Source organism: Camelus bactrianus, chromosome 6 (assembly GCF_048773025.1).
Source record: "Camelus bactrianus isolate YW-2024 breed Bactrian camel chromosome 6, ASM4877302v1, whole genome shotgun sequence".
NCBI classification, from domain to species: Eukaryota; Metazoa; Chordata; class Mammalia; order Artiodactyla; family Camelidae; genus Camelus; species Camelus bactrianus.
The window spans coordinates 34,426,747-34,450,424 of NC_133544.1; the positions used below are offsets into that span (position 1 = coordinate 34,426,747).

General features: G+C 39.4%; 1 protein-coding gene across 1 annotated transcript in view; it reads right to left on the reverse strand.

Moving 5' to 3' along the window:
* SYT16 (synaptotagmin 16) overlaps positions 1-23,678 on the reverse strand; it is a 235,865-nt gene that overhangs the window by 96,258 nt on the left and 115,929 nt on the right. The window contains exons 3-4 of the mRNA XM_010962240.3: positions 21,345-21,524; positions 181-848 (exon numbers count right to left, since the gene is read on the reverse strand). Of these exons, the coding sequence (XP_010960542.2) occupies positions 181-703 (523 nt within the window). The 5' untranslated portion in view covers positions 704-848; positions 21,345-21,524. The remainder of the gene's footprint in view (positions 1-180; positions 849-21,344; positions 21,525-23,678) is intronic.

The following is a 23,678-nucleotide window of genomic DNA, read 5'->3' on the forward strand; positions in this document are numbered from 1 at the left end:
CTTCCAAAGTTTTACATGTTAAAAATATTCCTAAGGATTATATCTCTCATTAAGAAGCCAGTCTGTGAAAAGGTATAAGAGAAAAATAAAAATTCAAATGATCACTAAAACAAGTCAAAATAAAATGAGTAGAAAGGTCCTTTGGACAAACCCAGAGTAAATGATTACTGGCTAGCTTACCTTGCTTTTTTCCATTAATATTTTCTAAAACACCAGAGAGCTGGCTGTCAAAGCCATGTTGAAGGCCACTCCTTTGCTTTTCAAGGTGACATTCTTCCTCAGCAACAGAAGAAAGCACATGTAGTGGCTTTTGGTCATCAAGGGTCTGATTGGGCCACTGGGACCTTAACAAACATGAGTCCTTTGCATGTTGGCTAAGTTTGGGGCTTGAACTTTGGGCAGAGTCCTGCAAATCACTATTACAACAGGAGAAATGGTCCACTTCAAGAAACAAGGAGTTTGTGTCCTCTTGGCTCCAATCATTGCTTTGTTCTTCATCTTCAAAGTAAGTTTCCTGAATCTGAGTATCATGTAAGTCCTGGTCTAGCTTGTCACTCAACTTAGAGTCTTTTTTGCTGAAGTTAACCAGCGAAGCAGATAATGTATCTCCTGCTTGCTGGAGAGCTTCATAAACCCGAGATATCCAGGAAGAGAGAGGCTGGAAGAAGTTCTGAACATCCTGAGATGCCATGGCCAACAGCATGGCCGGGCTATCTGGTGTCTACAAGTCCACTTGTTCCGGTCCTCCAGTACTCTGGACTTAATGTGAACTACAGAATAAGCATGATGAGACATTAAATTGGAGGTCTCTTAATGGCTGTGAATAGTTCACTCTCAAAACTTCTCAGCTGAAATAGAGGAAAGAAATACTTACACCTGTTAAAGTTACAACCTCTGGCCCATCACCAAATTCTTACAATCAGTATTGCACAGTATTTGGGGACAAAAAGGGATCATTATTGAAATCTTTATGGCAGCTAAATAAAAATGACTGTGAAAGTCCAGAAGTAGATTATTTCAATGACTATTGACCTCTGAAGACACAAGCAAAACTTCCATTAGCAGTAACAGGCTCTATTCATGTGGACCAAGAGAAGTCTATCACCTTAGACCATCCTTAACAGTGGGAAAAGGATAAATGAATCTTCATTAAGAGGCAGTTAGACATGACATTTCAAAATACACGAAAGGTTGGATGCTTCATCTATGAATCTGCAGATCCTAGAGAGCAGGCTAATAAGCATCTCTGCTTTGTGACACAAAGATTTATCCTTTCAAAGGAAAGGTGTGCCTGGAATTAAAAATCTTTGAACAAATCTTAAAGCAGGACTTTGTATGCATCTTCTAGAAATTAAACCTATTCTTGGGGAACAATCAACCTCTCAAAGACTGAAAGTGGCAAGTAGATTATGCAGCGTATCAGACACATGTTCCAAGCATTGGAAGTTGCTTTTGTCTGTGTTCCAATCTCCCAAAGATAGCCCTTCACAACCTGCGAGACTGCTGAGAAATACTTCTTCCCACAAGATTTACCGCTGGAAGGACGCAGCTACAAGAACTCAACAGAGCAGCAGGACACAATGAAGACTCAGGATAAATATCTATACTTTCACAGATATACACGCATACAAACACATACACATACCCATGTACACAGAAGCATATGTGTGTGTATTATGTATGTACATACACATCTTATTGCCTTTACACTGCTCATCTAAAGCCCTGGATCAATGTTATAAATGACAGCAGAGCCTAAATTCACTGCTTGCACTTAATTACCCCATCTTTTATAGTAATAGCTTCCTTCTGACCAAGGCTATCAGCAATTCTGTAAATTTCAGCCCTTCTGACCTCAGACTCCTCCATTTGACATGATTGCCTACATCCTCTTAAACATTTCTCTTTAGATTTCATGACAGCCATTCATAGATGCATTGATTCATTCAATAAACAAATATTGATTAAGAGCCTATTAAGTGCTGGGCACAATGCCAGGTATAAGGTAACCCTGAGGTCTCTGTTCCCATGGAGCCCACATTCCAGTTAAAGGGAAGCTAAGCTCCCTACACTTTCCTTATGCTGAATAATTCATGTGTCTGTCTTTAAGACTCTTCCATGTCTTCTCATCAACTACATATATGCAATCATTCATTATCCTATAGTTTCTCCTTTTCCTCCTTTACACTCATCAGTTGGGAGAGTTGACCCCATCCATAAGTCTCAATACTTTTTTAAAAAATTCCCAAATATACATCTCCAGCCCTTAGTTCAATCCCTCTTTCCAGGCTTGCATCTCTGATTATCTAAGCCAGTTGTTCTCAAACTTTGCTGTGTCAGAATCACCTAGTGAACTAATAAAGAACACAGAGGAGATAAACAACAAGGTCCTACTATACAGCACAGGGAACTATATTCAGTATCTTGTAATAGCCTATAATGAAAAATAATAGGAAAAGGAATATATATATGTATGTATCTGTATATATATGTATAGCTGAATCACTATGCTGTACACCAGGAACTAACACAGCATTGTAAATCAATTATACTTCAATTTAAAAATTAAAAAAACAAAACAAAACAAAAAACACAGGCTGGTTGAAGGAATAGGATCTGGACCTTCGAATTTTTGTCAGGTTCCCAGGGTGATTGTGACATTCACCAACATTTGAGAAATGCTCATCTAAGAAAATAGCTACACTTGGGTGTCTCACTAAAATCTCAACTTCGGTGCATCAAAACCCAGCACATCACTTTTGCTACAACAAGTGTTCAATCCTCTAGACTAACAACATTCTAGTGGTTGAGAATTTCTCTCTTCAATCCTCCTTTCCATTCCATCCATCCCAAGTTCTGCTAGTTTGGGGTCTGTGAAGACTCTTCCATTACATTTTGTATAGTGACCACCTTTCCCTACACTCTGATTTCTTCAGCTATTACATACCTGGTTTCAGTCTCTAGTCTTCCCCAGCTTCTATCCATCCTCTAGGTTTGTTGACCATACCTGACCTTGTATCAGGTTTATTGCCTGTCTCCTCCCATAGAACACAAGTTCTATCGAAAGCAGGGATTGTCTGTTTTGTTCTCTAGTTTATTCCCAGCGCCTACAATCATGCTAAGAAGACAGAAAATCCTCAGTAGATGAATTAACAAATCCTATTTGCAATTGTGCATAGAACAGTGTCTAGTATATAGTATGGACTCAAAGTATGTATTCATAGTATGTTAAACTGATGAATAAAACCTACTCAGAGCCGTGGAAAACATCTTAATGTCACCACCCAAATCCCCTGCTTGGTAACACTGAAAAGTCCTTTCAGAATTTGTTCCACCCCATTTCACTACCCATAGTTTTTGTTTGTTTGTTTGCTTTTTCTCCACAAGTATTTTGCTTAATTTAATATGCTTCAAGGCATCACAGATCTAGAAAGTTCCCTGAAAAATTGCTGGGTTTAGCTTCTACCACTATGTTTTAGGTATATGAAATTCGTAAAGATAGAAATGACATTTCCTCCTTCATATTTCAATAGTCCTTTTTATTGTTCTATTATGCAGAGAAAACTTTGCTTTCATATACAACCCCAAATCTGTGAATTTACACCAGCATTTTCTTATCCAATCTTGAAACTAGTAACAATTCATGTTCTTGGTCTCGTATCTCCATGTCTTCTGTAATCTCTGTTCATCAAACCCTCATGGCAATATTTTTAAAAATAAATCTTGCATCAGCCCCTCAGTTTAAAAACAAAACAACAGCCAAAAAAAAACCCCACGAGAGCTCCCTATTTCTTCTACTGTAAAATTTGAGCACTGGCAAATGTTAATTCATGTTCCGTGACACAGAGTTTCCTAAAGAATTAATTTGAATGCCTCCAATGCACTACAGTCCTCATCAATCCTTGCTGTTTTTACCCACTTGCTTAGCTCATTTCTTTGTAACCTGTCTGACCCCTGGAGGCATTTGGTTTTCAAGTCCTACCCTATAGGAGAAAGTTTACATTCTTTACCATAGCAAACAAGAGGAGAGATGCTCAAAAAATGTTAAAATCAGCACTGGGAAACTGCTCTTAGTGCTAGAGGGATCCCTAAAGGCCTCCTGCGGAGTGTCAGCTCTTTACCTGCTGAATCACTAGCTGTGAGGAGGTTGGGGGTGGGTGCAACAAGATAGTGGAGGGGGTCTCAGGTCAATGGATATTTATCAACCAGCCTGGAACTATTTCAGTATTTTCACAACTCACAGAGCCCTACCTTCTGTCCTAACTGAATGTCCAGCTGTGTGAGCTGTCCCCACTAATCCCAACCCACAGTGGGGACTCAGCCACTGCCCACCACCCCTCCTTGTAGAGTTCCATGTACCCATCATACTAACACACTTATCATTTTCCAAAGTGACTGGCTTTTTCCTGACTTCGGTTTGCTCTGCCCAGGATGCCTTCTCTCCCTACTTTGACTGGTAAATACTCACTTATTCTTTAAAATGAAACCCCTATGTTAACTTCTCATCGGCAGTCAAAGGTGTGACCTCAGAGTGCTTTGAGTGTGCCTTTATGATATAAGGTTTGACTTGTGGTAGTTATTTGTCAATCTTCCTCTTCCAATGGACTATGAGACCATATGTGCTGGGACTGTGTTTGTGCTTTACAGCTCCAGGACCCACACAGGGTAGGGACACCACAGAAGTTTGCTGAATGAGTGAATGAATGAATGTATGAATGAATGAAAGTTACTAATGAAAAATTTTAAAGCCAAGTAGCCCTAATTCCTTCATTTTTCTTCATCTGTAAAGTTAACTCACTAGAAGACCTCTAACAGTTCCTTTCTGCTTTGAAACCCAAGAATTTACCAGTGTGGGCCAAAAAGCATTTTAATACTGAGGCTGAATATATTCAGCACTAAGTTGCCTTTTCAAGACTGGTTCTTTACTTTCGTCAGTAAGCACTGTCAGATGATCTCAGAATGACTGGAAAGAGATCAAATCCCAGTCCATGTATGAAAGGGTGTCAGCTGTTAAATTCCAAAGTACTTAAACAGAAGAGCACCTACACCTAGAATCTAAAAAATTACCTAGTTAGCAGTACTAGGAAACTTTCATTTCGTATTAAAGCAGTCTGAAGCCAAAAGGGCTATAAGCTGGCAGAGTAACCATGGAGATATCTTTGCTGCTTAGGTAAATTTCAACTTAATTGGTGGAGCATGCCAAGGATAATATCAGATAGGTACCTGGTACCCTAGTTTTTGGAGGCTTTCTCATTGCTTAGAAGACAAAGTTGATTCTGGTGTGATAATAATTTTTTTAATTGAAAAAAAAAAAACCTATATGAGAAAAGAAAAGAGAAGACAGTCCAGGTCCCTGGATTAGAAGGAATACATATAAAGTCTGGGGTAGCTGAGAGGATCCATTATTTGAATTAAAATAGTTCATGAGATTTCATTACTATGAGAAGTATAAAACAAAACAACAAAAAACATGTCTGTGTGTGTGTATATGTGTATGTGTGTGTGTGTGTGTGTGTGTTTAACACACAGGCTCCTACCACAGACATGACCAGGGCCTTCTGAAATACTCAGAATAAACTAGCGATCTAATAAAGAATTACTAACAATTGATAAGTAAAGATGAAAGGAAAGCCACTGACAAATTCCTAAGGGCTACATTTCTTTAAATTTCATTTTAATTAGAATTCCATTTTAATTATAAAAGTGTTTAATTAAGGTCATTTTAAAGATAGGAAATGACTAAACAGTAAAGAGATGTGTTTATATAAGGGAAAAACTATCAACTACCTGAGCCATGTGCTTTATCACATGTTTTGATCATCCTCATCAAGTGCAAATGGAACAGAAAAGAAGCGTGCTGTACCCAGAATAATAATATTCACAGTCTTTTAAAGGCTGTTAGGTAAATCTTTCTGACCTCATTTCCTATCTGATGACAGATGCTTGGATGGAGGAGAGTTACGACCTAAGAAGAAAACCAGTTTCTAGGGGCCATGCCTTCAAAGTCTATGTCATTTTGCTGAAAGCGCAAGTGGACTCCTGTAAGCACGTGTAGTTGTTAAAGGATGATCAGCTCTTGGGAGAGAGTCAGATAGATACATTCTGAGAGAAAAGAAAATGTTTCCAATGAGGTGGTCCCCAGGTAACCAAACCCCAAATCAAAATCTTATACAAGTTCATCTACTGAAGTGTGTTAATGTTTAGCATTTTCTAAAGGAGAAATCAGTTTGGAAAATCTACTCTTCTTATTCTCTACCAAGATCTGTAGGGCAATCATAAGTAAAAGGCAAGAATACTGGGCTTATTTAAAGTGCCTTCTCACAGCCATCAGTTAACTTTCTTGTGTTATCTATTAGATTAGATAACCATCTGTTACAGGGTTATTTATTACTGGTTTCCCAGAGTGGTCATGAAGCTAATTAAGCCTATAATTTTTAGGACAATTACCATGCCTTGAGGAGAAAGGCATTTTTGTATTACCTAGCGTGAACAAGAAGGCTTAGAAAGATGAATAATGCATGGAGTCAAAATAAGAACTACAAAATGGGCTGCAATCCATCCTGAACATGATTCAAAAGAGTCTACAGGTGTTTTCTGTTAAGAGCAAATTTGTTGTGTGGGTAGGAAAATGTGCCACTGAGATGAAATATCTTTTGCACCATTTGTCCAAAATGTGTTCTAATTGCTGGAATCTTAACAAATGTGAAAATGGACTATTGAGAACTCTAGATGTCAACAATATGGATACAATACAGCCATATTATCATTGCTGAGGCATGGGCAATCCAATAGACCCTTTGGCGGGGAGCAATTAATATAAAGCAAAGGGTGAAACTGCCCTATAATCAAACTATACTTTCATCAGTAGACATTGAGAAAAATGAGTCAGGAAAATGAGAAAAAAATAAAAAAAAAAACTAGCAATGGCTTCACAGTCACACAAAAACAAGGCTTTGCTGGATCTTCTCTCAGTCATGGCAGAGCACGGGGCAAATCTTGTTACCTGGGTGCCCCTGTCTTAATCTGTCCTATGGGGAGCACCCCCTCTGTCTTGCAGTTCACTATGGAAATTAGATTACACAGTGTTTCCAAAGCATCTAGAACAGAGGCTAGTACTTAACAGGCACTTAGTATCAATTATTCAGTACTAAGCCAAAATTTCTGATAGTTTTAAAGGTAAAAATGTATTAAGCTCTTGTAATCTTTTCCTCAATGTGGGAAGAAGACCTCAGAAAAATGACCCTATCATTATAACTAATATTTGCCAAACAGTTGACAGTAAGCAATACTTTTTGACAACATACATGAATAAAAACTCTCGGTGAAAAATTTTAGCCTTCCTATTTTGCACCTGAAAAAACTGAGGCTCAGAAAGAGTAAGTGACTTGCCCCAAGATTCATACCTATGATAAAGAGTGGAACTGGTATTCCAATTCTCTATTGCTGAATTCCAAATTCTTGCTTTATCCGCTATTTCACATCTTCACAAAACGCCAGTAAGACAGTGAAGACACTAGAAATCAAAAACGTAAAAGTATTTTCCTAATAAGTGGCCAGTGTAGGGTTCAAATTCAGGTTTGTCTGACTCCAAAGACTGTTCTTATCCTGTTTCCACTCCACCTCAGCTGTCTCTTAAAAACTTCTCAATTTTTCCAAAACAAGTGTGGTAAAGTAAAAAAAAAAAAACAAACAAACAAACAAACAAAAAAAACCCAAAAACTAAACTACTACCTAAGTCAAGGAAGTCTTATTTTAAAATATATTTTTCAAACTCCATGCACAGAACTCTTTGTATGTGAGCATGATGATATGAAAAAGACTTGGGTCAGCTTGAGAATTTTTAATTGCTTGAGGGGTTTTTTTGCCACTGTAACAACAGCATCTTTTAAGTACTCTCCAAATTTAATAAGCCCATTGAGCATTTTGCAGCATCTATTATATTCAAAGCAGAGACTTAAATATGCTCCACAAATACTCAGTTATTATATAAACACATAAGGTCTTCAGCATTTCCAGAGGGACAATTTAACATGGTTTTAATGATACAGCTTTCTTAAGAGACTGTCGCTGCTCTTGCACAGAAACCCATTATCAGCCTCACACATAGTAAAGTTTTTATAGGGAATTTAACAGTGAATATATCTAATTAATATTTACCTTTTTAAAGACCCAATCAAAATGAAGAATCTGCATAATCCTAGCTATAAAGGGATCACAATCAACTCCCAACAAGAGTGCACCTGTGTTCCAAGGCCACTGGCACCTATCAACTGGCCCCAATAAAGGAGATTCTGAAATCTCAAATAACATCCACAGTACAAAGGAATGTAATTAGAAGGTGATGGAATGAAACTGAGAATGGCAAAACGCAGGCACAATTAATAGGAATTACTCTCAGGCTAGGAGGTGTACCAGATTATTGATTTTGTCCCAAGAGAAGAGAAAGAAATATCATTTGAAAATGCAGTAGACTCAAAGATAAGGGAAAATCACGGAACTAAGGTAACTGCAGCCCTCTGGAGATAGATTAAACAATTCTCTAAATGTCAGCAATCATTTAGTGTTAAAGTTTTTTCATTAATTATAGAATATCAACTTTATGAAAATTTGTTATAAAAAAGACAGAAAAATAATGTATAATCCCTCCACCTTAACCCAACTCTGATGATTTTTGCATATTTCTTCTATCTTTTTTCCTTGTAATTTGCACAGAATGGTAATCATACTCCATAGGAACCTAATAGTTTTCCTTATTCCTTATCTTTCTTCTAGAATTCATCTGCAAGGCCTACCCATTCTCCCATCTCTTGAATCTACCTGCCTTCTCCCACCTGCACAGGTGATACCCAAATCCAAGTCGCCATTATTTCCCATCTGAACCACTTCAACAGCCTCTTAAGTGACCCCTTGTTTGCTCTCCTACCCCCCAAAATCCTCCACAGGACTTAGAAGGCCATGCATGGTTTGACTCCTTCTTGTCTTTAACCACTTTATATGATCTCTGTTTTTGAGCATCTCACCTCCTCCTCTCAGCATCTTACTTCACCAGGCTCCTCCCACTGGCTGAGAAAGTTATCCTCCCTCCAGGATTCCTTCTCCTGTCCCCCAAAGCCCATTCACCTCCTTTCAGGACTCAGCTTACACTTGGCTTTTTCAGCATGCTTTACCTGACAACTAACCCCTATAATCCAGACTCAATTATGTCCCCCTGAAATATTCTCTTCTAGTACCTCTTCCTTCTTCTTCTTAACACTTACTGTAATGGCAGCATACTGATGACTTCCGTAATTATTTCTTTTAACATCTGTCTTCCTCAATAAACTAGAAGCTCCATGAGACCAGGTGTTAATTTTTGTCTTTGGCCTGTTGTGGGCATCTAGTTGAGTGACTACCATAGTATAGGCAATCAACAGTTTTGAATATCTGAACACACACATACAATATTATATCCTACTTCTCTCATTTAACATTTTAAGGCATTTTGCACATTTTCACAGTGTTTTGTATTGACCATTTTTAAAGATTTAATATTTTAAGAACTAAATTTTCAATTAAAACCTGAATGAATACCTTTTCCCAAATTAAAATCTGTGTAAGTACCTATGTTCATAACAATATGTGATCTTTTACATGTCAAGAAAAAATATCCAGTATTCTCCACTGGAATGAGAATATAGTTAAATTATATTAATTCAGACATCATAACTTGACATTTATAAGAGCTTTGACAGGAAGCTAGGGTAAAGCTTACTTCTATATTTTCTATTAAAGTAAAATGATAAAAGTGAACTGGCTAAACGAGATCGTCATCAGCATCATCATCATCAGAATATTTCAGGGGACAATTTACCTTACAATGCTGCTTTTTTTCCCCCCATTAAGAGGCTGGGAGAAGGCCCTAAGGTTTTTCCTCTCTAATCAGGTCCCAGGTAATTAATGCTCATGTATAATGTCCATTGACACCTGTTGAACAGCAAAGTTTTATTAAGGTATGATTAACAGGTCATAAAATTCACCTTTTCTAAGCATACCATACATTCTAATCATAAAAGGTTCAGTATTTTTAGTAAATTATCAAGTCATGCAACCATCATTATAGCCCAGTGTGAGAACACTTTCATTACCTCTATAAGACCCCTTATGACCTTACACAATTAGTCTCCATTCCCAACTCCAGCCCCAGGAAACCACTAATCTACTTTCTGTGTTTATAATTTGCCTTTTCTGGGCATTCCAAATAAATGGAATCATACAATAAAGAAAAAGATTGTGAGAGACAGTGAAAATAACAATCAAATAGATACGAGGCACCATCGGCCAGTTCCACTTCTGCAACTAGCTATGATATTGAGAAAGATGTTTAATTCCGTAGACTTCCATTTCCCCATCTGCAAAATGATAGAAGTGCACTTGGAAAGTTGTCACTATTCCCTTCAGATAACATTATGAATCAGGATCTTGGGGACCTCCCCTTAGCTACCCTCCTTTAGACTTTGTGCTACTGTTCGCATCCAAGACACATGAAATTCTTGTCGCCTCAAACATACATTTGATACAGACATCACAAATTCAAGACTCAAGCAACCATATCAAACATATAGAAGGCATTCAAGAAATATTTACTGAATTAACTGAATTTTGCTGGCCTCTGCAAATTAGGTTTGCTTAATCCTGTCAGATCTAGGAATGGTTTTTACAAATGTTATAACTATCTGCAAAATACTGGATGATGCAAATGTTGGCTTTGCCCTGGATATGATGTTCCTATCTTTCTCAGAATCTTAAAAGGGCCCCTTCTCCCCTACTGTCAACTTCCATAAACAGCACAGATTAGTGAGGTTAGTCTGTCTCTGAAAGACACCCTGCAATCAACACTTACACAAGTTTTAATCTGGTTCCCACAATGGTGATGAGGGAAACGGCAATTTTTCATCTAATGAGATTTTCATTTATAACCAGAAAACCATCCTGGCACAAATTATTAATCCATTGCACACGTTTCTGCCAGGTCCTAGAACCTGGCCTCACATTCTTATTTCCACTGGCCCCCTTCTGTCTATGAATGAACACGTCAGTACTCTGAAGTTGAAACTCTCAACCTAAATCAATGTTAACGAATGTTCAATATTTTTCCTTGTTTTCCTTTCATTTGTTTATACAAGCTACAAACTAAGCAGGTAGTAAAACTGTTCATTACTAAAATGACGATTGCTACACATTTTATCTCCTTCATTAGGTCTCCTGGGGTCCTTGATGACTGGGCTCTTAGAATAGTAACGCTAATAACACAACAATGTCAATACTTCTGTGTCTGGCAAACATTAATAATCAGATCCCCCTGGGATCCCCATCAAAAGCAACAGCCTTAATGGGATCTTTGTGGCTGCAAACAAGTAGGTTAGGTGAGTGGTACATGATGACTCTCAGGTCTACCAATGCAAAGTGGCCCCAAGCACAGAACATTGGAAAACATTCCTTTTACATTTCCCTTTCCAGTGGCAGGGAATTTCAGATAAGAACTGGGAGCACTGTTTTCAAAGCATGATAGTAGATTCAAACATTTTTAATTAACTCTCCGTGCATATGCGACCTATTTTATAGCATTATATATAGTTATACAGACTGCATCTATTCAGTCAAACCAAAATGCTAGTTATATTTCTATTTTAAGCCAACAATGCCTGTCTTTTCCTTTTTTCTTCTCTTTCTTTTTTAATCCTTCCAATTTCTCACTAAAAGATGTGAAAGCCTGCTTGCTGAGGAATAACAAATACCTTTGCAGTCTTCTGTTAGCACAGTTCAGTTCCACTAGGATTTACTACCATCACCCATAAATGGATCCTGCTTTCCAGTAGCAAAATACCAACATTTCATTCCAAAAAGCATACCATAAAGTATAAATATGATTCCTGCAAAAGAACAGCAAATGGAAAGAAAGGAAATTCCTCTAACTGATATGGAAAATGACATTTCACGCTGGTGTCCCATTTCTCAACAGAGTCTCACAAAAAATACAGGTTTGGGGTGAGTTTCAGATTTGGGGGAGGAAATTCACAATGGAACTCTTACCCTAAAATGTTCTTAAAACTAATCCCAGGTAGGTCTTTGACTACAAAGCCTACCCATGGGAAAAACAAACATTGAAAAGGACTCTGACACCGTTTCAACAAAGAAAGATGAGCTACACAGTACATCTTTAATAAGCATTACTTTTTAGGGGCAGAAGAGTGAGGGAGGAATTTAGGAAGATCAAAGACCGACTTAACAACAACAGCAACAAAAAGCATTCTGCTCAAGTATCCAAGTAAGACAGTGACAGCTTCATCATACTTTCTACAATGTGCCGTAGAAATGCCATGATTTCTATTTTGCTTCAAGATAACTTAAAAAGAAATATTCAAAGAGTTAAAGCTCTAAAGGTAAGGTTTTCTCCATCACCCTCTCTCTCATCAAGCGGCCCACACTTGTGCGGAATGACAACTATAAATTACCACTCTATGGTTAATGCTCACTAGGGAAAAACAAAAAAGAAAAGCAGTTTTTAAGCAGACAGCAATTTCATTCTATAAAACTGACGTTAATTGTTCCTAAGTAGTAAGAGCTGTTTTGAAAATCTAGAGTAGAGAAACTAAGAAAATAAGATTCAAAATGTTTTTGGGATTCCTAAATGCACATGTTTCAAATAGTACCTGTCACCTTGTCATTAAACCTCAGTCATAAAGGCTGAATAATATAAGCTTGCAATGATTATGGGAGAGTTTGTGAATAAGGCATAGGCTCCTTTAAGTAGGTTTTAGAGACATGTAGATATTTTAATGGAAATGTATAACCATAGACATGCCCTTTTTCTACCTGAATTTGCAGATTAAGGAAAATGATGACATTTTTAAACCTGTTACTCCAATAACTAGCTTAGAACCAATTACTCAAATAGCTAGTTAAGCATATACTCACGGACACCCACTTCAATGCAGAAACAGTGACCTGTGCTCCCAACTACTCTACACAAACAATAATCCTTTTTCCCTGCTATGCACTCATCAACTGATTTTTTTTTTAATTTAAATCATGTGTCTTCTTAAAGTACAATGAGCACTGCTGACAAGAGAAGCACAAAAACCCAGCATCCTGTGAGAACTGTAACTCACGCCACCTACGGTATCCTCCAGACAATGTATTTCTGGAAGATATCACAGAGTGAACATGTTGTTAATGATGCCAATATACAATTTCCTCATCTATAAGTGAAAGTGACATGTTCATCTCCAATACATCAAAATCCCTCAAAACTGCCCATAAAGGTGGTGAAATAGTTTCATTATCTCCAGCAAAAGGATGTGTGTTGAAGGCCCCCTCAGATCATTGTGGGGACCCAGGCTGAAGGAGCGGAGAAAGGATTTCAATCCACCAAGCAGTCAACATCCAGCGGGTGCTTCTACATGGACCACCAAGGTCTACTGAGGTCTACCAAAACTCAGTCATGAAATTCTATGCTATGGCTGGTCCAGAAACAAAAAGGCTCAGAGTTTCTGCCAAACGCTGACTTGGGACATATATCTATATATGTCAGGTATAGTTATATAGATATAGATACACCCATATGTTATAGAGTCACCGGTAAGGTGAAAAATCATGAAGGAAATTCTCTGCAGTTTTTGAAATAGTGATGTGGATTTAGGGAGTTCTCAGACTTAAATGTTAAGCATTTCCACAGCAATTCGTACTCACTGAGAGCTTCAGATTTGTTTTTTATTAATATCCTAGCATCACAGAAGAAGCTCAAATGCCACCAGAAGAATCTGTTTCTAAGGTAATTCACTATGCACCCTTATGTAAATAGCTCAGGAAACAGAACTGCTCATATTCCCACTGTAAATGTGCTCAGAGCTGTCAAAGGACTTTCAGATCTTCTCAGCCTTACATCAGATTGTCCCCCATCCCCAGCAATCAGCAAGCTGTGGAACATGTTCATGTAATGGGTCACAATCTTAAGTGGGAGACAATGACCCATCATCTAAGTCACAAGACAAAATAGTAAAGATGGAAAATTTAAAGGGACAGATCTATTCCCTCAAGCAAGGAAAACAAGGAGATGGAGACAATAGAGTATAATTGAGAAATAAATTGTCTTTGTTAATAATTGGTGAAGCTGGGTGATGGGCACATGGGGTTCATTATATCATTCTCTCTCTACTTTCCTGTATGTTTGAAAATTTCCATAATAAAAATAGGGGGTTTTTTGGTTTGTTTTTTTTTTTGATAATGACGATCTCTCCCCAGCCTCCCTACCATAACACACTGAAGGAAACAAGAACACACAGATGTTAAGTAAGCTCCTGTGATGGCTAATTTTATGTATCAATTTGGTTGCTCCCCAGTGCCCAGGTATTTGCTCAAATGTTACTCTGGATATTTCTGTGAGGGTGTTTTTTGTGGATGAGATTAACACTTAAAATAGGGGACTTTGGGTAAAGCAGATTTTCTTCCATAATGTGGGTGGGCCAAATCCAATCAGTTGAAGACCTTAACAAAGACTGACCTCCCCTGAGCAAGAAGGAATTCTGCCAGCAAGTGATCTTCAAACTTCAACTGCAGCATTAGCTTTCTCCTGGTTATGTAGCCTATAGGCCAGACCTGCATATTTTGGACTTGCCAGTCTCCATAATATAACAAGATAATTTCTAAAAGACTTAAACTAATTCCTTACATTTTTCTCTCTCTCATATACATACATGAGAGAGAGAAATATAAATAAATATATACATATATATGTATATACACACACACACATAAATAGACAGGTAGGACAACTAAAAGTCTGTACTAGCCATTGGGAGTTGTATTAGTGAGAGTTCTCCAGAAAAACAGAACAAGTATACTGCATTTGTGTATCTTTCTCTCTCTCTCTATCCAGCAATGCGCAAGATGTGTTCAACACCAACTAAAGTAAATCTCTCCAGCCTGTCAATTAGTCTTTATTTTTACCCTTATAGCATTTATAACAATCTATAACTATTTTATTTGCCTCTTTACTTTTCATTTTGTTCGTTTCTTTGTCATTATCCAAAAAATGGAATTTCCACCAGAGTAGAAGCTACATCTCTCTTTTTCACCACTTTATTTCCAGGACTTAGCACACTGTGCAGCGTAACATAAATTCCTAATAAATAATACTGCATGAACGAATGAATATTCTCAAACCAGTAACTTCTCAGCTGGGTTCTTTGGAATTTGTACCCATCAAACAGGGTTCAATCAGTCATACTTGGACAGGTTCATTAAGGGTATTCGCCATTATTTGTGTCTTAATCAAGTCACCGAAACAAGTCACTAGACACCACAATGAAATATATCAAAGCTTGTCCAGATGTTCAAACTCTCACAGCTCCTCAGTTTTTCATCTCATGTATTATCTTGAACCGACAAAACTCAACCCCACCTACAAAGACAGTTAACTTTGTGGAGTTCAACCTGATATAACACATACTTAGAGAAATGCATGTCTATGCAAATTAAGATCAGAAGAGAAGACAATTTTCAATTTAGACTATTAACAAGTGGGGTACATACTTGAAGTGAAGTATGTAGTGAAGGTACCACCCTTCAAGATGGGTGTTAAGAAACTAAACTTCAACTTGCCCCTTCAAAGTCATTCCTGAAGGGTGACACAAGAAGTAAAGGGGGGCTCCATTCATCCCACTATTTTAGAACGAAAAAAGCACAATGAGGGGATGGTGGGGGGGGGGTAGAAGATTTCAACCTTCTAAAGATATTTAATTCATAACAACTCTCAAGTGATGTTTCCACCTCCTCTCCCTCTATAATGGGCTGAATGGTGGCCCCCCAAAAGATATGCCCATGTCCTAATCCCTGGAACCTGGGAATGTTGGGAGGGTATTTGCAGACGTGATGAAGTTAAGGATCTTGAGATAAGAAGATCTTCCTGGATTATCAGGGTGAGACCTAAATCCAGTGACAAGGGGCACGGAGTCGACAGACACACACAGAACGTAGCAATGTGAGGATGGAGGCAGGGATTGGAGTGATGCAGCCACAAGCCAAAGGATGCCAAGGATGATCGGCAGCCACACGAAGCTGGGGGAGAGAGGGATCTGCCAACACCTTGATTTCAGACTTCTGGTCTCTGGAACTGTGCAGAAAATCAGTTTATGTTGTTTTAAGACACCAAGTTTGTGGTGATTTGTATGGCAGCCGCAGGAAACCAAACCATCCTCCGAACACTCCTTCTCCCCTACATCCTCCCTCCCCAGAAGTTCAAAAGCATGAAACAGTGGCTTGAGTTAGGACAATTAGTTATGCAGAAAAATAGTGCAGTGAAGACCTGGCTTCTGACATCAGGCTGTTTGGGAAATGAGTCCCAGCTCTGCCACTTAAGAGCTTGGAAAAAATTTCATCTCTCGAAGCCTTAGTTGCCTTATCTATAAAATGGAGCTGATAATGGTACCCCCTTAGTGAATTGTGTAATGGGAAAGCTGTCCTTGAACATATTCTGATCTAAAAGCAGAACTGAAATAAAAAATACCTGACCACAGCAGTCATCATAGCCCAAGTAGAGGGAACTGGGGCAGGCTGGAGCCCCTGTTGGACCAGAAGCCACCATGCAGTTCTAAGTGAAGAGGTGGGGGTGGTCCTGAGGAGGAACCCAGCAGCTGGGCCTTTTAACATACCAGATAGTAAGAAATTGTCACATTTTAACCACCTTACTCCCGAGCTCCACCTGGCACGGCCTTACTGCTGAGCACTTGCTGAGCACCAGCTTTTCCTAAAGATACAAGAGCTGCCACCATGCTCTTGTCTCTCTCCATCACCTCCCAACCCTGCCACCACCATGCACAGTGTTGAGAAACTAAACTTCAACTTGCCCCTTCAAAGTCATTCAGTCAGTTTCATTTGGGACAAATCCTCAGTCTGGAGGATTTCCACGCCCACCCCATTCTCCTGCTCACCAGGGAGCATGGGGCACAGATGTGAGCTTCTTTACCACTATGGCTCTTCCTCCCTGCTGGCTCCCCTGACCTCCAGACGAATCAGACTCTGCCCCCACAGCATCCCCCAGGAAGTGTCCACACCTGCAGTACCTCCCGGTGATCTTCCAGGCAAGACAAGTGCATAATTTGAAGACCCAGGGCAAAAAGAAAATAGAGGGCCCTTGGTTCGAAAATCATTCAGAATTTCAAGAAGGCACCAGCAGAGCACTGAACTAAGAGCAGGATCCCTTCCAGGCATGGGGCTTGTGCAGCTGCACAGCCTGCATGCCCATGAGCCAGCCCTGGTTCCCTCAGGCCTCACGTGGTTTACTCTCCAGCCTCCGATACAGGCCCACCCCACCCCAAGGTGCAACAACTCCTGGCAGGAGCACAGTGGCTCTTACTCCTCTGCTTCTTCTCCCCACGGGGCCGTGCAGGAACTTCTAAACCCCTGTGTGACATGAACTGCTGGCCTGAGGAACTGCAGGAGGTGTCTTTTCCAGTTCTCTCTCCCCCGATTCCCACCAGTACGCGCTACCCCTGCTGCCACGCTAGGCCCACACGCGACAGGTGTGGGGCAGTCTCCTGCCACCCTTCCGAGTGGGATGCATACAGTACTCTGCTTTCTGCCTTCTCCTCAGGCCATGCTGGGCTCTGATCTCTGCATCACAACCACTGTGACCCTGCCCCACATCCGCCCCCTTCTCAGGGTCCAGGCGACTCTCCAGGCCTCAAGATCTCTTTCCCTGTCATCCTTCCAGGCCATGGGCTGCCCTCTCCAGTGGTAGAAAGCCTTCCTTCTTCCCTCTCTGCCTGGGAGGGACCACCATTGTGTCATATCCTCTGTCCTTTCTACACTGTCTCTGAAAATGAAGCTCTGTGCTCCTACTTCTAAATGTGGCCTTTGATACAGAAAGCAAGATTTTTGAGGGGAAAAAAAGCAGAAAAATAGAATTCTTCTCTCTCTCTTTAAAGCTAAGCTTCTTTTAAAACCATTATCTCACCATGGGGTTTCTATTTTTATTCATTTTTTTAATCTCAAAGCTGAACAATGGCTTCCTTATCGCAAGCCATATGCACCCTTCTCCCAAAGCAATCACTACCAACAAACACCACAAGAAATTTGCATAAAGAAATCAAATAAATCCATGTAACACACCTAGCAGGTATATGGCAATAGTAAATGCTCAATAAATGATAGCAACCAATTATCATTACCTAATTATTACTATTGTTTGTATTATTGGGAAGAAATAGTTTTTGTTCCTTTCTCCCCTTACTTAAAGCCAAATAACATGATATATGTAAATTTTTTGAACTTTGAAAAAATATATAGCCTAAAAGGCAAGGTATTTTTGTGAGATAAGTTATTCTGCACAGCCGGTTCAGAAAAATAAATTGTCACTCCTGCCTCTCTGATATTACCACCCAAATGAAAAGAAATATTCTGTTCTTCAGAGCCTCACATATATTAGATTATAATGATTGGGACGCTGATGTTCAGACAGTTTTTTGATCTATAAAAATGATGATTTAAAATGGGTTCAATCTAAGAGTAGGATGGTCTAGGTGCTTTTTAAATCATTTTTGTGAGAACTTTTCCATTCATAGACTGAGACCTGGAGAAGAAATTGCTATAGTAACCCTAAGGACCAACTAGGATGGCACAACAGCAACTGGCAGAAATCCCATCCAGACTCATCAATTCGCAAATGAGGACTTGAGACCCAGAGAGGTGAGGTGAGCTTCCCAAAATATCAGAGCCAATTAGTGGCAAAACCCAGCTCCGGCTGCCTGCACTGCACTTTTCTCCACCACACCAGGCTGCCTGCCTGCCTGCCTGCCTTCTCTACATTTGTCAAAATAAGTGAAGAACATCCCATCTTCACCGAGAAATCAGTGCTCTGAGGAGGATAATTAAGGCAAACATCAAAAGTTAGATAAAATCTCGGATAGAAGCACAATTTTCAAAGACTCTCGATCAATGATAATTAAACCTTGAAAGGAGAAATGTCAAAATGAAGGTGTTGGCTTCTTCGACATTGTAATTTGTAGATTCTCCTGATTAAACTATTCTTAAAGCTCCCTTCTCGTGACCCCACTCTGAGTTGGAGACACGCATTTCAGCGTTTCTGGAGCTAACAGCTTCTGGTTCCTGCTTTATTGTTATTGTTTCAACATTCTCTTCAAACCTCAATTTATTTGCAAGTATAATTCATAATTGTCTCCAAATTACTCCGATAACATGTCAAACAAGACAAGAGAAAATATCTTAAATGGCTCTAACCTTAGCTCTTTGTAACCATTATAGCTTAAAAAGGAGAAATCACCAGCTTTAATCTCCCAATTTAAGTAATGAATACAATGTGTTCGTGTGTGATGTCATTCCTAGAAGCCATTATGGTGACTAGGATTTTGTTAATAATACACAGCTACGGCTGAAGTTCTATGAGGACTTTTACCATAGGTGCCATGCTGGCATCTTTACAAAATTAGTCATTTAATCTAGATCAACCCTACAAGGGATGTTTTGATAACCCCAATATACAGATAAGGAAACACATTCAGAATGGCTCCGTAATTTCCCTCCATCACACAACTAGTGACAGTCAGCTGCTGAAAGGATAAAAGTAGAGTCACTATGAACCCCACCTCCTTATCACCCCATGACCAAGCATAAGTCTATTCGCCCTGCTCACCTATGTCCCAGCTAAGACACGAGTGGCTAAACCATTTGTAAGTCCCAGATTTCACATAACAAATTCTATTTTAAATATTCCACTCTGTTTTCAGAACATGAGCCAGATGTCCCAAATGGAGTTCAAAAAATAAGGCCCCTGCCACAGAAGCAATGCCAGATCCACCGCCAGCTCTGCAGTTTACACACATCCCTTCCATTATTCTTTCCTATACATCCACATACTCTGACACTCTGATACTGTTCCCTTCAAAAAATGAAGCCTAATTCCCCTTTCCTTGAGCATAGGCTGTACTGAGTAAATGACCAGAAAGTGGCAGAAGTGACAGTGTGTGACTTCCCCAGACCAGGTCATAAAAGCAACTGTGGCTTCCTCTCGCTCTCTTCTCTTGGCTCACTTGCTCTGGGGGAAGCCAGCTGCCAAGCCATAAATACACTCAAGCACCTCTGTGGAGGGTTCACATAGGAACTAAAACTTTCTGCCCTCATGGAAGTGAGTCTGTCAGCCCCAGTCAAGCCTTCAGATGACCACAGCTGACATCTGAATTGCAGCCTCATGTAAAACCCTGAGCTATAACCACCCAACTAAGCTAATCCCATATTCATGAATTTGGAAACTGTGAGATAAATATTTGTCATTTTTAAGCACTTAAGTTTTGGGGTAATTTGTAAAAGCAATAGATAATTAATACACATGTATTTCCAAAATATACCTTTTCTTATATCAAAGCAAAAAAGTTAAATCATGGCTACATATGGTGCCATACGAATAAACCAAATATTCCTTGTGGTTCTGGCTGGCTCACCTAGACTATGCCCAGGAGGTGGAATGGCTCAGGGGTGTTCTTCTCAAGGTCTTGCCTCAGCTCAAAAAGTAATGTAAGACTGTCCCTCCACCAGTTCTGTCATGCCCCACATGGGACATGGGAGAAGAGGGTGAGAATCAGACTGATTTTAAAAAAGCAAAGTTGTTACCTGTGAGAAAAGAGCACTGCCTTTAAATGTCCATCTTCCATGTGATGGTAATCATCACCCTGTGATAACATCCTGTACCACAAAGTTCTATACTTCCGCAATTGAAAATAGAATACGTCCTTTAAGAGCAAGAAGCCAATTTTTCTTTCAATGTGTTATTTTCCCCCATCAAATTGAAGGAAGTTAGTAAACGATGTACGAGAGTCAGTGAACTTAAAGAGTAAAAACCTCCCTTTGGAAAAGTGACTGTTGCCATATGAGGTGGGGAGTGGCCCCGAGCCCTGAAAAATCTCAGAAACAGCTAACTGAAGGGAAATGCCAACTCTGTTTCAATATGTGAGACTAAACACATCAAGGCTCTTGTCAATCAAAATCCGTTTTTTTCTTTAAGCATTAGTCAGAAAGAAACTCGACACAGACATCTAAGAAGCTAAGAAGCTAAGAAGACAGGAAGCAGTGGTCAGCCTTTTCCCATCTGCTCTTCGGACCCTAAAGAAAGCATGACTTTCCTAAAGCTAATGCATTCTTCAGTTATGTCCATTCATTACATCCACCACAGTGGCTGCTAAGCAGCTCAGGTGTGATTTCTTAATGGGGCCCAACCTGGAAACGGTGACACCCCCTTCCTGACCAGGACAACAGCAAGATGCCAAGCTCGGGAGACTGTGTAGTGCATTGCTTACCCAGCCCTTCAGGAATCCGGGTCTTGTCTTTAGAGTGCTTTCTTTTCCCTCGTTGCTCCAGGCATGAAAGGCCTCCTGGGGTTTCCAAACACAGCTTCTTATTGATGAAGAGGAAGAGGACAACCAGAAGGACAATAAGGACCCCGACTGCAGACAAGAAGCTGATGGCTTCAGGAGGGACTGGCAAGAAAACACAAAGGAAAAAACATTACCAAGTGAACCAACTTTCAGTTCTAACAACTGATCAAAGTTATTTGGAATCTTTACACTTATTATTTTGAGTGGCAGATACTCTACAAGTCCTGGCTTGGTGGCATCCCCAGAACTGTGTACAGGGGAAAGGAAGAGGACTATTGCTAGGTACACCCTGCTGGGCTAGTTCCTAAAGGACAGACCTCCAGCTCTTTGCACGTGTGATTTCTTCTGTCTGGATGTAACTCCCCTTGCCCCTATCCTCAGCCCCTAGTATTCAACTTCAAGCATGCAAGGTGTTAGAGAGATATTAGTCAGATAGGTTCAGCTGGAAATGGTTAACCAGTATTATCAAAGCAAGTCTTTTAAAAATACAGCTGCCTAAAGCTTAAAAAATAATCACTCGGGATGAACTTTCAGACATAAACATCTATCAACATTAGCAAATGAAGGAAAGTCGTTTTCCTGGATACAGTTTTGCAAACTCAACTATGCAATATGATGATGATGATGATCAGTAGTGACAAGAAAATTCCTAATCCATGCCAAGTGTATAATAAATTAGAATTCTATTTTGACAGCTAATATTTTAGAATTCTAGAAGATGAAATTCCATCTTTCTCTACTTCTTCCTCATTAAAAAAAAAAGGGGGGGGGGCTTCAAATGACTCTGGTTAAGTGCTACCCAGTATGCCTTAAAGAGTCCCAATCATAGAGTTCAACTGTAGGTACACATAACAGAGAGGTCAGAGCTAGTTCTGGGTTGAGGGACAATTCCTTTAAGGAAATGACATCTGAGCCAAGACAACACTCAGTTAAGAAATCCAGCAATCCTACTCCTGGGCATATATCCAGAGGAAACTCTAATTCAAAAAGATACATGCACTCCAATGTTCACAGCAGCACTATATACACTAGCCAAGACATGGAAACAACCTAAATGCCTATACAATGGAATACTCCTCAGCCATAAAAATGAATAAAATAATGCCACTTGAAGCAACATGGATGGACCTGGAGATCATCATACTAAGTGAAGTAAGTCAGAAAGAGAAAGATAAATACCATATGATATTACTTATATGTGGCATCTAAAAACAAAGACACAAATGAACTTATTTACAAAACAGAAACTTACAAATATAGAAAACAAATTTATGGTAATTAGGGGGAAAGGGAGTGGGAAGGGATAATTGGGAGTTCAGGATTTGTAGATACTAACTACTGTATATCAAATAGATAAACAGTAAGGTCCCATTGCATAGCACAGGGAACTATATCCATTCCCTTGTAATGGCCTATAATGAAAAATAATATGAAAAGAAATATGAATATAATGTATGTATAAATGAATCACTATGCTATACACCAGAAATTAATACAACATTGTAAATTGACTATACTTCAATAAAACAAAAAAAGAAAGAAAGAAATTCAGAAATCAAGTTGTATAAAGGAATCAGTCTCAGAGCGGGTCTCAGTAAGAGTTATTCAAGGCAGTTGGGTCTATGCAAATACTTATGAAAATGAATCTCCTAAGAGCAGCTTTAGTCCTTGGGCAGGTTCAATATGTGGATCACTAATACGAAGGGATAATAGTCACCTCTTCCTACCATCCAGACAAACAGAGAAAGGATGACTCAAACCAGCCCCAATCCTGTGAAAAGATAAAGAAAATAAATGGTACTGCCTCACTGAATCCATCTAGTAGCAAGCCAGTGAAAGAACAAACAAAACAAAAAATAGCAGGCAAGATAATAGCTTTGTAATCTGCAAAATGATAATAGCGCCTGCTTATCAAAGCCAACATATATCATGGGAAAAAAGTATGCACACGTCGATTATTCCGTCTCCCTTCAGAAGCGGGACAGGTAACCGTGTTTACTGGCATGAGTTCAGCAGTCACACTGCCTGGAAGGAAATCACACTCTACCTCTTATTATCTGTGTGGCCTTGGGCAAATTATTTAACCTCTCTGCTCTTCAGTTTCCTAAGCAATAAAAAGAGATAAAAAATACAGCTACATTAAAGATTAAATGAGGCAACACATGGAAAATAACCAGTGTGGCACCTGGCACTTAGGGAGTTCTCAAACAGGAGTAACCGTCTTCCTCAACATCACCATTATCAAATTCATGGAGC